Source organism: Quercus suber, unplaced genomic scaffold (assembly GCF_002906115.3).
Source record: "Quercus suber isolate HL8 unplaced genomic scaffold, Cork oak 2.0 scaffold_413, whole genome shotgun sequence".
In the NCBI taxonomy this organism is placed as follows: domain Eukaryota; kingdom Viridiplantae; phylum Streptophyta; class Magnoliopsida; order Fagales; family Fagaceae; genus Quercus; species Quercus suber.
In genome coordinates this window covers 30,098-45,946 of record NW_027069864.1, presented here as the reverse complement: position 1 = coordinate 45,946, position 15,849 = coordinate 30,098, and the positions used below count along the sequence as shown (strand labels likewise).

Below are 15,849 nucleotides of genomic sequence, written 5' to 3'. Positions count from 1 at the left end.
TAAGTTGTTAATCTCTAAACTATAAAGACAGCAATTTTTTTTTGGTTATTCAAAAATTGTTAAAGACACGAGTGGGCTTTGATGAAGAAGCAAATTGCAATCCATAGTGCAATGAATCTCATGGTGATGGATGATATACCAGTGCCTTGGATCTCAGCAATCAGACAATAGAAGCTCCCAAAAAGAGAACAAGGTCAAAAAGAGAAGCAAAGGGGGGGGTACTGGAAGCGCCCTCTCTCTCCCCACCTCTCTGCCACTGTCTTTGACCTATGCAGTAAAAGGTTAAAAACTATTGCACCAGTCCCAATGCCCTAATCGTGTCACTCTCACAAAATGACTTCATTACCCTCCTAAACACGGAACAATAACAACTTATTAATGAGTGCACAAGCACGTTGTTTGGTACTGTATAGATTCCTCCTCAACTTACAGTAAGGAAGATGAAAGAACGAAGAGGAAGAGGGGACCATTGTTTGGCCAAATAGTTTTTGTTCCGACACTTTAATTGCGTTGTCAAGTTTAGTTTTACCTTATTTAAATAGAAACATTCAGTTCTTTCCAAACAAAAGTGTACTACTACCCCCATTATTTAATTTTTACTCTCTGCCTTTGCAAATAAGTTTTGATTATAAAAGATAAATAAAAAACAGTAAAAAATAAAAAATGAAGAGTAAACAAAGTGAGTAGAAACAAGAAACGCCAGCGCATCTTTCTCTTGCTTTCTCTCCTTTTCATGTCTTCACCCTTTCATTGCAAAAGCAAGGCAATGACCCCATTTCTATAAACACATGTAAGAGAGTCCATTTATATATAAACAGCTGATAAGAGAGAGAGAGAGAGAGAGAGAGAGAGAGAGAGTGCCCTATGGGTCCTCTCTAGCAATGTGATTCAAAATAAGTATTTTTGAAAAATATCTTACAAGGAAAAAAAAAAAAAGAATTTATGGAAAATATGGAATTCCATAAACTATCCGATCCTTTCTATTATACTGTACACTTATTCCAAGTCTCCCCTCCCATTTTGAATCTTTTCTCTAGGGAACATTTTTCTCAGTTCCCCATACCTATCTTTCAAATCTTCACATTCCTTGGTTACCACAAAAATTTAACCAAAAAAGAAAAGGCATATCAAAATCCACATTTCCCATCCCCCCCCCCCCCCCCCCCCCCCCCCCCCTTTCGCATGTACAAGTTTTCTGACCTTCCAATATCCCATTACTACGGCTGTACCTTCAAAATCAGCCATTAGCGATTTAACACCTTCCATAAGCCGCTTGCAGTGGCCTGGCCTCTGACCCATCAAGTAGTATTTGCTCCAACAACTGTTGGAAATTCTGTATACTTCACAGCCTTTTTTTTTAGAGGGGTTCAGATCTAAGTGAGGATTCTTCTCAATCCTTTAGCACTGGTTTTCATTACCAATATTCCATTTTAGAGCTACCTGTCCTCTATGAAAGTTCTCCCTATGAAATCCCGAAATCTCTTTGAGTAGAGCTTCGGATCAACGGCTGAAATAGAAGTTGGGTCAGCTTGTAAGGACTTGTAGGCATGCTCTAATTTCTTGCTAATATCGTAGTCCTGTAAAATGTCAATGATCCCAAAGTAAAGGACTACTTCGTAGCTCTCACCACTGCGTGAAGGTGTCAAGCGGCTTATTCCACCCGGGGTATACTGATCAAAGTCACTCCTTCTAGCCATCCGTTCTGCTCTTGCAGGCATATTTGCTCCTAACCTGATTAATGGTTTCCTGATAGATGTAGTTTCAATTTAAATTCAGTACATATGATTTCCCCAGTTCCTCCATAAAATAGACGTGAAAGTTTCATTTTTCTAACCAAATTAAACACATAAACATGCAATTGAAATGAAAGATCAAATCATGTCATTACTTAAAAAAATACAATAAATAAACAAGACAACATCATGCCAATGCATATCAAAAGATCCCTTTTCATTTTTTACATCCCTATATATAGGTTTATCCCCTGGTATCGTTTCTACCCAATAAGTAAACACAAGGGGGGAGAATGAATAATTGTAAATGCTAATCTTGTTTGATTGAAAAAACTCAACTCAGCTAGATTCAATTCTATCCAATATAATTGTTTTTAATAATGGCAATTATGAAATTGGTACTTTGATCATCCTTCACAACAAATTTTATCAACCATTCAAAAAGAAAACACGCATAAAGGAAATTTTAATTCTTATCAATGAAATTTAGGACCATACCCTGTAAATGCCCCCACATACTACTGTTGTCTACTGAACTACCCCCACAGAATCGCCAAGACACCCCAAGTCACTTTCAATAGCCCCATCAAACACGTTCAAATACAATTGAAGAAATTATTGGCCACCATTTATACCATAAAAAATAGGAAGATAGAGCACAACCCCAATCCATTCTCACAGTTCTTTGTGAAAAAGTGTTTTGAAGTATTAATAATGAACTAGAGACCACAATTATGAACACTTGATGCTTAGCTTTAGCTCAAACTAGAAAACAGAAGAAAAAGGTCAGAGAACATACCTGCCAGATAAAACTCTATCCCTATCTTGTAGCTCTGCTTCAAGGAAGCGACATCCACGCATAAACTTTTCATTCTGATAAGAATCCTTTTTACCTGCAAAGGGCACACATTCAGCACAGCATTCTTATGGCTCCACAAATCTATCTATTCATGAATTATTTGTGGAGTGATGCTATAATTGATTACCAGTACGCAAAAGGAATGGCGATAAACCCATTTTGTCACATGTATTGTCATCACGAAAGTGAAGACCAACCAAAAGACTGTAGTCCATGATTCTCTCCGATTCCAAGAACTCACAATCACGATCAATTTGTCTGAACAAGGTTTGAAGCACATTAAAACAGATTCAAGAACCAGATGGAGAATCTGAGTGAAGCAAATTGAAGTAGGAGATGCAAATACACTCTGTGAACTTACTTGATGAGGTCTTGGTACCAACTTCGTTGAAGGCGAAACACAAAATTAAGATCGTTGTCCTTGAGGGTTGTGGTTTCATCAATCTCACCCTCAGGCATATCAGTCGTGCGGCCAAAAGATGATCCTTTTAGGTCAAATCGCCTATGGATCCGATACTCTGAGCAGAATAAATTGCCCATTACAATGAACCGGGTCTGCTTTCCAATCCCAATACACAAATCAGAAAACAAAAAACCCATGTGAACCAAAACAACTCAAATTTGTCTCCACAAAACATTACCTTCTGGCCACCAATCGGTTTGACACAATGCACTCCAAAGAATCTTGTCACCAGGGAATTTTCATACCGACATACGTGTTGGTAATAACTTGGAAGCATTCTAATTAGCACCTATAAAAAGATTACCAAACTTGAGATTTCAATCTAATTGCCCCACCTCTAACATGTCTCACTTAATTATTAAAGTGGAGTGGTCACTACGAAAAAACAATTTCCAATATGCTAACAAAGCCTATTGAAATGCATTTATAACTCAACTCAGGCAAATTTTCAAAATTAACAAGACAGAAGTCAAAAGGGAGTGGCAACCGACCTTGACTTCTGATTTCCTCACTGTTTTGATCATAAATCTATCATCCTGTGTAAGGTAAAAGCAGCTTCCACTCTTCCCCGGAGAGGAAAGCTCCCGAAGGGCATCGGAGCCACAAATAGCCAGCATGTAATCAGCAGGATCTACTTGGAACCGCTCCCTCAAACGTCTGAAATAAATATATATACATATTCCTTACAACCATAGCGCACAAATAAAAAATGGCACTAGTACTAGACATGTTAAAGCAAGCAATGCAGTAAAAACATAGCATTCTTATCCTCTCACTACATAACCCACAAACCTTTAATCATAGCCACACATACTAGATAAGTATACAGATAAAAATAAAACAATACCTAAACACCATGGGACAATAATCTTTCCATCGAAACTCAGTAGACTGATGGGGCGGCGTAATCTTGGATCCCTCTGGCGGAAACCTGGTCCAGAATTTCTCCTTGGGATCGAAATCACTGTCCTTTAGTTCACGCAATATGGAAGCATGCTTCCCCACAGAATACCTACACAACAATCAACATATTAGATCCACTCACATAAAACCAAAACCTCAACCTCAATCTCAATCCTCCAGTAACAATACCTAATTCCCAATTGAAGATTAAGCATCAATTCATAATTCTTATGGCCTTTCGATATCATCTGCCCCGGCTTCTTAGCCTCCCCGGGAAAACAACATGGACTCCGTCTAAACTGGCGAAACCCTTCACGAGGATCCATCCCAGTACCATCGCGATAAAACATGGAAGCCTCCACATTGTCGATTATATCACAAGTTATATCCCCTGCTTCCCCATCCGATTCCCAAATACAGATTCTTGGAAAATTCCTCTCCGTCACGCTCCCTCTAGCTCCGTCCACCGACGACCTTTTCCGCATCGTGATCATCAAATTGTCGCACCCACCACCATTACCATTACCGTCACTCTTCAAGTTCCCATTTCCCGGGTAAAAAGTACCGTTCATTTGCTGAATCTTGAGGTCCTTGTTCCAACTGCCAACATAGCAACTACTATCAGGCCAAGTAAAAACCCCGTTCCCTTTCGGAACTCCGTTTTCCCACTCCCCGCTGTAACGGTTTCCGTTGGCCCAAAGCAAAACCCCACGACCCGAAATCACACCGTTTTTCCATTCCCCTTCGTACTCGTTCCCATTCTTCCAAACGTAACGCCCCTGCCCATCTTGCACGTTCCGTTTCCAGTACCCTTTGTAAAAGTCGCCGTTCGCGTAACGCTTCTCTCCGTACCCGTGCTTCCGATCGGAGCTCCACGACCCGCGGTAGGTGTCCCCATCGGATCCGATGAAAGTACCTAACCCTTCCATCCGACCCGACTTGAAGTCCCCCTCGTAGGTCGCCCCAGATGGCCACGAGAATTTGCCCTTTCCGTACGCTTTGCCACGTCGCCACTCGCCTTCGTACATGCACCCGTCCGTCCACAAGTACTTCCCAGATCCGTGCGGCGCGTTCCCTGACAAACCCCCGATGTACAGATCTCCGTTCGCGAGTGGCTTCTCCGCCACTGTTACGCCCACGTTTACGGCGGCGGTTAGCGAAGGTGAGCTAGTTAAGGTCGTTGGCGTTACCCTTCGTGTGCTACCAGCTTGGGATCGACTACGTGCGACTGTTAGTATCACTTCGTCGGATTTCTTCTTCTTCGTCGTGGTGGATACGACGTCGTTCGGCTCATCACACAGTAGTGCTTCACGCATTTTTTGTTCTGGCTCATAAAACCATAAACCCACTTCCAGATTAACTTTATTTTGTTATAAATAAATAAATAAATACTAATCTCCACCGCATTGACTCACTCGCCGGAGTTCGGAGCTTTGGCTGAGCATTTTCCGGCGACTCTAGACTTTTCTCTCTCTCTCTCTCTCCAAAACTTTCTCTTTAGTACCACCTGCTTTGTGTTTGGGAAAAATAGGTGGGAATCCAAAAACATACATACACCAGCACAGAAAGAAGAGAGAGAAAGAAAGAAAGAGGAGGGAAGAGAGAGACAATAATGTGTTTGTGACTATATCATGTCAATATTTGGGCCAAAAGTTTTATTAAAAAAAAAAAGTAAAAGAGAGAGAGAGAGAGAGAGAGAGAGAAATTAATGAGAGCCGGCTTTGTCTAGGGAAACGTTGCTAGTATGCAATGCAAGTAATATACCACCAGCTCAGCTTTTTGAGTCTTACTTACAATAATATACTATATTTTTATTAAAAAAACACGATGACGAATATACCCTCGTGTGTTTCTGTAATTTTTTTTTTTGGTCTGAGACAACAGTATGTGTTCATTTTTCTTCCTCCGGTTTCATCGTGACGTGACGGAATCACCTAAGTATTAGAAAGGGTATTAGCATGTAATTTTGGACTTACTCTCATTTCACCCTTGTCTTTTCATTTTAATCAGATTTTTTTTTTATAATAATTTTCCTTTTTCTCTGTTCTAAAAAGGGCTTCTTTGTGGTCCCTCCACTGTTCCGGTGACCTGTCCAAGGCTTTGACGATTCAATAACTTTTTGTTAAATTATTATGCTTTCAAATTATCTTGGTTGTTTCTCAAAACAAAACAAAAAACAAAAAAAAAAATTATCTTGGTTAAGAACATTTGCATTAACTTGTGCTAAAATTTTTACTTTAATTTTATAATTTTCTTATTTTATATCATTATTTTAAAAAAAAATATTTAGATCATATTATTTATTTTAAATCACCTATTGCTTTATTTATATATATATATATATATACACACACACAAAAAAAAGAAGTATTTATCAATAGAATTGCAAATAAATAGTAAAATTGTAAATTTACAAAGTTTTACTGTAACAACGATATAAATTTACATAGGTTTGACAAATATGGGTGTTCAATTTAAATTTATATAAGTTTACATTAATTAATATGAGTATTCAATTTAAATTTACACAAATTTGACTAATATGAGTGTTCAATCTAAATTTACACAAGTTTGGATAAAGTGATATGAGTTTTCAATCTAAATTTATACAAATTTACATTTATATTGACTAATATGAGTGTTCAATCTAAATTTACAAAAGTTTGCATTTACTGATATGATTATTTAATCTAAATTTACACAAGTTTGTCACTGACAAATATGAGCATTTAATCTAAATTTATACAAGTTTATATTGAATGATATGAGTGTTCTAAGAAGTAAGAAAGTTATTTTTCTTTCTTTTCTTTTTTGGATGGATTCTAGTAAGAAAGTTATTAAGCCTAAAGTTGGTACAAATAATAGTACCACCCCACAATAATGGCATTCTTTTCTGAATCTGATAGTATTTCAGTGTATTAATTTTTATCATTAATTAGATGTTGTTTGGTTTGCAACAAGGCAAACTCACAAAAATATCTATAATTTCGTACTGTAATCTGATTTGGGAAGTTGGGTGTTTAATAAAAAACATCAGGTAGGTAGATATTCTTCTACAAATTGTGACTTCATGAGTTGGGGTGCTTAAAAAATTAGAAACCAAATCCGAACCTTTTTATTTTTTATTTTTTTCATTATACACAAATACGCGTGGACTGTGGAAAATAATTGTGTTTTAAGTCGTTCAAAATACACCAAATATGCTAATCATAAATTAAAGAAATTAGACAAAAATAGTGCATAATAACAGGCTGATCTGATCAACAACCAGTTATGGTGATGGAGCTTTGGAAATTGGAAATGGTGGTGCAAGGTGAATCATAAAGGCGTGGACCTTAGGTAGCTTGCGTCGCCCACTTTCTGGGCCCAATTTGAAGTAGTGCGTCGTCCAATTAGACTTGTGCTGTGAATGTGAAGTCGTTTCGTTCGTGGCCAAAATTTGGAATCGGATTTTTATATAATATCAATATTTATATGAGAGGCAACAATACTCCAAGTCTAGAACACATCATTTTCTTTCCCTATTCACCGTTGCATGAATGTATGTATATCTATATATATATATATATATATAAGTGAATGATTTTGTCACCAAAATGTTCGATACTGTTATTATAGGTAATTGACGTAAACTTACGTGCAAGTTAGATAACCTTCAATGGGATCCTTCCAAGTCCACAGACCTTGGAAATTGGAACAATGTGTTTTATTTGCTACTGTATTTCTTTAACGCAAGGTCTTCATTTGTATTGATTTCTTCTAAAAATAATTTCTTTTTTTTCCCCTCAATAAGATAGATATCTTTACTTCGTTCTTAATTTATTAAACAAAATGTTGAATGATGCTTAATTAAATAAATGGTTAAATATGTTATATTTTAGGATGTAGTATACTAAATGATGATGCTCGAGATTGTCAGTCAAATCACTCATTCAGATGGTCGTCCTTATGCCAACCTTACCCTGAAAACAATATGGAACACTGGTGTGGTGCCTGCCACAAGATCTCTGATGCTAAAATCAGAATGATTAGAGTAAGAATGGAAAAGAAAATATATCAATTACTGAGAACTAGAGTTTTTGTGTACCTCCTTCTCGGTTCTTGAGAATAGGTATGTATAGATGTTTCCTCCTCCTTTCTAGCCGTTGGTTCCACTTAATGGCAATATCATTTCTGGATTTGTAACGTCCTTGTAGAGTATTAAGTGGAATCATATATCTTCAATGGTATGGAAATCCATTAATGGTCTTGTAATGCTTCGTCATTAACGGAGTGGTGATGGCCTCATCCTTGTTAGGTAGTCTGTCTAGGGCCGAGTTAATCCCGAGAATATTTTCGATCATCGTCCTTCATCCATGTGGACGAAGGTATATTTGGGACTATCATCTGGCCCCCCCATTCCAAGGTTGTCCATGTTTTGGACGGGCTTAGGAATATGAGGAGGTTTTTTTTTTTGGGAAGACAAATGAAGCGCTTCGAGTTCTGCTTCCCGCATTTATTGTATTATGGTAGCGTGGCGCTCATCATGGCTATGTGTCTTTTTCCGACTGGTTAAGGAGTCTCGTTTTCAGAGAGCGCCTTTCAGTTTTTCCCTCATTTTTCAAGGCAGAACCTTTTTAACCCTTCAACTTTCTTTTCTTCTTTTTTCCTACTTTTTTCCTGTGTTTGATATTTCTGCTCTTCAATTTTCTCTCTGCGTTTGACTTCTTTGAGCTCGTAGTTGTTCGCTGGTTGTTTTTGTTCCTTGTCTTACCAGTTTTCTTCCTCGTTTCTAGGTACGCTTTTCCTTTTCTGGTCTTATTGTAATTTGCAATCCTACTTTCCTTTTGTATTTTTCCTTAATGGTGGATTATTCTGAAATTAGGCGCGCTTCTCCCTCTATTGCCTTTCTTTTCGCTCGCCTAGGTGGGCTATTGGATTCCTCTAGAGACCCATTAGGTGTTTTTTAACATTACTCTAGTAATTAATATCCATAGATTAGGGATTTTGTTAAGGGTGATAGTGGTCTTGACCTAGTGCTAGGTGACTTGTATACATTGTTGCATCGGTCTTTATCTTGGTTCAAAACTGTTCGTGGTTTTCTTAGGAGGGTTAGTATGGGTTTTGAAGTGAGATCGAGTGATTCGGAGAAGGGTTCGTCTCCTGGTGTGGATAGGGCCAGAGAAGACATGGCTAACTTCGTCCCTATCTCCGTGCCTTCGTCTTCTAATCCTCCTCCTCTTGTCGTACCCCATTCCTTTCATGCCCTCAAGGAAAAGTGTACCTTGAAAGCCGATGTTTTTGCTAAATTTAGAGATAGATTTCAATTTCTTGAGGAGACCAGGGCCCGTCTTCCCAGGAAGGGTGAGAAAGCCTGTGCTTTTGCCCATGGAGAGGTCTATTTTTATGAGGCTGCGTTCTTGTGCGGGCTTAGATTTCCCGTCCACCCGTTTATTATGGAACTTCTTAATCAGCTAAACATCGCCCCAGGGCAACTTATGCCGAATTCTTGGAGGATTGTCATAAGCTGTATGGTAATTTGGACAACCATAATGGATGGGGACATGATCACTCTCAACGAGTTTGTTCACCTTTATCGTTTGAAAAAGTCTAGGGAATTTGGGTATTACGAGCTTGTACCTTGGGATAGGAAGTCTCGTCTCATCGCCGATCTTCCTTCATCCTTTCGAAAATGGAAATCTAGATATTTTTTTGTGTCCGGTGATGGTTGGGAGACCTTGTCCGATGACTTTTAGGGGGACGTCCCTAGGTTGCTGCGCCGGTGGGAGACGCCTTGTCTTGGTGCGTTCGTCTTTATGTTTCTTCTTTTCATGGTTTTGTTTTTGTTGATCGTTCTTCCAACCTTGTGTAACTTTTCTTTTGCAGTGAAAGAACGTCCTGACCTTAAGGATGAATATAAGGAGTGGGTTCTGGAGGCTGCCAAGTACGTCTGTACAATTGACGACTTTGACGAACTTGTTGACCCACCTACACTGGCTCGTCATTGTTTGAGGCCGGAACCTTGGCTTTACGTCCTTAATACTATCGATCGGGAAGAGAGAAAACGTGAGTAGCCAGTGATGTACCAAGTTGTCCTTTTTACTCTTTCTGATTCTAAGAACTTAAGTAAGGTTTTTTTTTTTTTTTTTTTTTTTTTTTCCAGTAATGACGACTAGATTTAACAAAGATTTGTACGCCAAAATGAAGGAGAAGAAGAATGAGCCCCTTTCAAGCATTGGCCAAAGACGGTTGAAGTTTGTTGACAAAGAGAGAGAGAAAGAGAAAGAGTCCATGGAGAGAGGTTCGTCCACCCCTACTTTGGACGAGGGACGAGCCACCTCCCCAGCCCTTTCGATAGAGGAGGTCGTCCCTCCTGCCAAAAAGAAAAACACTGGGAACAAAGGGAAGGAGAAAATTGACTCCAATGCTTGGGCCGTTGCTGGAGCGGCTATGGCTCGGGCAAACGAGCTTTTGACTCCTGAGGAAATGAGGTAGATTTCTAGCATCCCCTCCTATAAGATAGTGAGCCAGCATATACACAAGCTTGTGCAGGTGGCCTCCCTTCCTTTTTTTATTTTTTATTTTTTTTATGAAGCCCTCTTTGTTAGGTTTTGAGAGAGACGATGCATATCACTTCTCAATATTTGGCAAACGAGAAGAAGGCCGTCATGGCTAATTTGAAAGTTGAGGTGCTGGAGGCCGAGGCTTCAAAGCTACGGAAGGACTTGATTGCTGCTATGGACGTCAATAATACATCTAAGGAGAAAATCAAGGAGTTAACTGAGCAGCTGGAGTCGGAGAGATTGTTAGTGAAGCAAAAGGACGAGCTTCTAGCTTCGTTTGGCCAGAGGATGAAAACCGCTGTTGCTAAGGCCGTTCTTGCATTTCAAACTACGGAGGAGTATAATACTATTTTGTTTCAATGGTATTTTAAAGGATTTGAATTGCTGAGGAGGTATCTAATCAAGCATGGTCTAGGGACGGATTTGGAGGAATTGGACTTCGAGGCTGTAGATAAAGAAATCGAGGCAGACGAGGCTGCCCAAGCTGCCCAGACTACGGCCTCGACTGAAGGGGACCCAGGGACCAACAAGGATGATGATGATGTTCCTCAAGCTTCATCCTATTGCCTTTAGAAGAAGTCCCTTTTTTTTAAGTGCCCTGCTTCTTTTAGGGCATTTGGACTCCTTAAACTTGTATGCTTGTATTTATTTTGGGGCTCTTAAACAATTTGAGGCTTTATATATATGCATTTTGCTTTTCTTTGCACTTTTACATTTGGCTGTAATTTGCCTCTAAAGAGACATAGGAAACTTGTTGCATAGTTTCTTCATCCATCTTGGGACTTAGAGAATTTTCTTTAGAGTACTCTCCTCGTCAATCTTAGGACTTGGAGAATTTCTTTTAGAGTACTCTCCTCGTCCATCCTAGGACTCGGAGACTTTCTTTTAGGGTACTATTCTCATCCATCCTGGGACCTGGAGAATTTAGGTATTTTTGGACGATATACTTCAGTCCATAAGCTCAATCATCTTCTTTTTGTTTGAATAACATACATCCAATTAAGGAATCTTATCATTTTTTTCTTTGGACAATGTACATCCATTTAAGGAATCTTATCACCATTTTTTTTGGGACGATGTACATCCATTTAAGGAATCTTATCGTCATTTTTTTTTTTTTTGAAAAATAGAGAGATAACTAGAATATATGGACTGTTGAATGATATGTTTATTCAAATTTGTATTATCGTGCATACAATTGAACGTATTGAGAAATTTGAAGTCATGCATACAATTGGATTTATGGTTTCTACTCGTAATACCTTTTTAGGTGCTCAAAATTCCATGGATGAGGCAGCTTGTTTCCATTCAGATCTTCCAGGTGGTAGCTTCCTTGGCATGAATAGTGTATTACCTTGTAGGGTCCTTCCTAGGTCGGACCGAGCTTGCCTTGTGCCAGGTCCTTCGTCGCAGGTGTAACTTTTCAAAGGACGAGATCTCCAATGCTGAACCTTTTCAACTTTACCCTCTTATTGTAGTATTGTGCCATCTTCTGCTGGTATTTGGTCATTCTTTCAAAGGCTCGGTCTTTGACTTCGTCCAGGCAATCCAAGTTCAGTTTTAGATGATCGTTGTTACACTGTTCGTCGAAGGATTCCATTCTGAGATTAATGAGTCCCACTTCCACCTGGATGACTGCTTCCGTTCCGTAAGTTAAACTGAAAGGTGTTTCTCCTATTGGTGTTCGCGCTGTAGTTCTGTAGGCCCATAGGACGCTTGGTAACTCCTCAGGCCATGCACCCTTTACCCCTACTAGCCGGGTCTTGATGATTTTGAGCAAGGTCCTGTTTGTAACTTCCGTCTGTCCATTTGCTTGAGGATGTCCTGGGGACGAGTATCTGTTTTTGATGCCTAGTGCAAAACGACCTGAATCCGTGGCTGTCGAACTGACAACCGTTGTCTGAGATGATCGTCCTTAGTATCCCGAACCTGCAAACAATATTTTTCCATACAAAGTTTTGTACCTTTGCCTCTGTGATTGTTGCTAGTGCTTCCGCCTCGACCCATTTTATGAAGTAGTTTATCGCGACGAGTAGAAATTTCATCTGTCATTTCCCTTGTGGTAGCAATGGAAGGACTTCACCAATGTTGATGAGGTAGCGGCGGAAGGCATCCTTGGTACTTCCAATGTTGAAGTCAATGTTGGTGAAGCTTCTACTTCTCAACCTAAGTCGAAAGGCAAAGGTAAGAAGAAGAAGAAGAAGAAGAAGGACTTCACCAAGCAAGAGGGTAAATAAATTGCCTTAGGGGTTGCTGACAAAAGAAAGAAGTTCAAAGGAAAATGTTTCCATTGTGGTGAGAAAGGACATTAAAAGAGAAATTGTCCAATATTCAAGGCTATCAAGAATAAGGGTATGAATAATACATTCCTTCTAGAAATATGTTTGGTACAGAATCCCATGGATTCCTGGTGTGTGAATTCAGGTTATACTAACCATATCTGCAATTCCTTGCAGGGGTTCAGGAGACTAGAAAGCTTAAAGAAGGGGAGTTGTTTCTTACTTTGGCTGATGGGAGCAGGATTCTGGTTGTAGCTGTTGGAGTGTTTAATTTATGTTTGAGTCAAGAGTTTTAGTATTGGAAGATTGTGTATATGTACCTAATGTTCGTAGAATTTAATTTCTGCTACTTACTTAGGTAAACATGGATATTGTGTTATCCTTAAAGACAATGTTGTAATAAAGAAGGGTAAAGTGTTTATCTGTTCTAGCAATATTGTGGATGGTCTTTATATTTAACTCCTGATAAGCATGAATTATATAATTCTGAATTAGATAATAACTCACATGTGAAATTATTAAAGAAGAAGTTTCCTTCTACTAGTGATGCATATCTTTGGCACTTGCGTTTGGGTCATATTAATTCAAATAGGATTCAAAGACTGATCAAAGATGGACTTTTAGAGCCCATGGACTTTGATGAATTTCCAGTTTGTGAATCTTGTTTGGAAGGTAAAATGACAAAATGATTTTTTAATGTAAAAGGTAGAAGAGCACAAGATTTGTTAGAACTAGTGCATTCTGATGTATGTGGTCCTATGTCAATCCAGGCAAGAGGTGGTTATGAGTATTTCATCACATTTACTGATGATTACTCTAGATTTGGTTATGTGTGTCTAATGAAATGGAAGTTCGAAGCCTTTGAAAAGTTCAAAGAGTTTAGGGCTTAAGTTGAGAATTAATTAGGCAAACACATAAAGGCCATTCGATCTGATCGAGGTGGCGAATACCTTCGTGGGGATTTTAAGGATTACTTAACTAAAAATGGGATTGTATCTCAATTGACTGCATCTGGAACTCCACAACAAAATGGTGTAGCAGAAAGAAGGAATAGGACTCTTTTAGATATGGTCCATGATGAGTTATTCAACTCTACCAATTTCTTTCTGGGGATATGTCTTAAACACTGCAATGTATCTTTTGAATTTAGTACCTTCGAAGTCTGTTCCTAAAACACCTGTTGAATTGTGGAATGGGCGTAAGCCTAGTATGAGACATCTTCATATTTGGGGTTGTCTAGCACATGTGTTAAAAGGAAAGTCTGACAAGTTACAGTCTAAAACAGAAGTGGTTTTCTTTATAGGGTATCCAAAAGGAACTGTTGGAGGTTTATTCTACAGTCATGAAGATAATAAAGTGTTTGTTATTACAAATGCCAAATTCTTGGAAAATGACTATATGAATAATTTTACTCCTAAAAGTAGAGTTGTATTATCTAAAATGAATGAACCTGTAAATGAATAACCAATAGATGGAACTAGGGATGATGTGGTTGTATTAGATACACCACAAGATATTACTCATGACATGTCTAGTACACAGGTGCCTTGTTGTAGTGGGAGAATTGTTCAGCCTCCTATAAGATTCATAGGTTTAGGAGAAACTTATTAAGCTATCTCAGAAGAGGCTGAATCGGATCCCTACACTTATGAAGAGGCAATGAATGATGTAGATGCACATCATTGGGTCCAAGCTATGAAATTTGAGTTAGATTCCATGTATTCCAATTAAGTATGGGATCTTGTAAAGGCGCCTAACGGCATTAAACTTGTTGATTGCAAATGGGTTTACAAGAGGAAGAGAGGGATAGATGGAAAGGTTGAAACCTTTAAAGCAAGGCTAGTGGCGAAAGGGTATACACAAAAGGAAAGTATTAATTATGATGAAACCTTTTCTCTAGTAGCAATGCTTAAATCTATCAGAATTCTCTTATCTACTATTGCTCATTTTGATTATGAGATTTGGCAAATGGATGTCAAGACTGCATTTCTTAATGGCAATCTTGAAGAGGAAATCTATATGATGCAACCGAAAGGTTTCATAGCTAAGAACCAAGAGCATATGGTATGCAAGTTGAAAAGGTCCATTTATGGACCTAAGCAAGCATCTAGGTCATGGAACATCAGATTTGATCAAGCAATCAAGTCATTTAGTTTTGAGCAAAATCTTGATGAACCATGTGTGTACAAAAGACATCGAAATAAAGTAGTAATGTTCCTAGTGCTTTATGTTGATGATATTCTACTCATTAGAAATGATGTAGGGGTAATGTTATTGGTAAAGGTTTGGTTGTCAAGCCAATTTGATATGAAGGACTTGGGTGAGGCTAACTTTATTCTAGGGATCAACCTTTGACGAGATCGCAAGAATAAGATGTTAGGCTTATCACAAGCTGGATATATAGATAAGGTTCTAGAACAGTTTAGCATACAAAACTCAAAGAAAAGATTACTTCCTTTCAGACATGGAGTTCCTCTGTTTAATGACCAAAGACCTAAAAGTCAAGAGGAAGAAGATTTGATGAGACAAGTTCCTTATACTTTGCAGTGGGAAGTCTTATGTATGTAATACTTTGTACTAGACCAGATATTTGCTATTCAGTAGGCATGGTCAGCCGATATCAATCAAATCCAAGACCAAAACATTGGCAAGCTGTAAAACATATTCTCAAGTATCTACAGAGAACGAGAGATTATATGCTTGTTTACCGAAGTGAGGATTTAATACCTATTAGCTATAAAGATTCAGACTTTCAATCGGATCTAGATTTCAAAAAATCCACATTAGGATGTGTTTTCACCTCGGGAGGTGGAGCCATAAGTTGGCGGAGTATTAAATAGTCTTGTATTGCAGACTTCACCATAGAGGCAGAATATGTTGTTGCTTATGAGGCAGCAAAGGAAGCTGTATGGTTCAAGAAATTCCTTTCTGACCTTGGTGTAATGAGAATGGTGTAAGTTCCAATTACATTGTTTTGTGACAACAGTGAAACAATTGCACAATCTAAAGATCCAAAAAATCATAAGAAAGGAAAGCACATTGAGAGATAGTACCATATCATTTGAGATAT

The 15,849-nt window shown here is 38.5% G+C and overlaps 1 protein-coding gene across 1 annotated transcript; it reads right to left on the bottom strand.

The window, feature by feature from the left end:
* Positions 1-843: 843 nt before the first annotated feature.
* On the bottom strand, positions 844-5,690 carry LOC111989543 (phosphatidylinositol 4-phosphate 5-kinase 1). Its single transcript, XM_024021336.2, has 8 exons — positions 4,148-5,690; positions 3,903-4,067; positions 3,547-3,712; positions 3,234-3,344; positions 2,954-3,147; positions 2,720-2,850; positions 2,533-2,626; positions 844-1,746 (listed from the first exon to the last, which is right to left on the bottom strand). Exons 1-8 carry the CDS (start codon positions 5,272-5,274, stop codon positions 1,437-1,439), a joined length of 2,298 nt encoding a protein of 765 aa, XP_023877104.1. The 5' UTR covers positions 5,275-5,690; the 3' UTR covers positions 844-1,436.
* Positions 5,691-15,849: the final 10,159 nt, after the last annotated feature.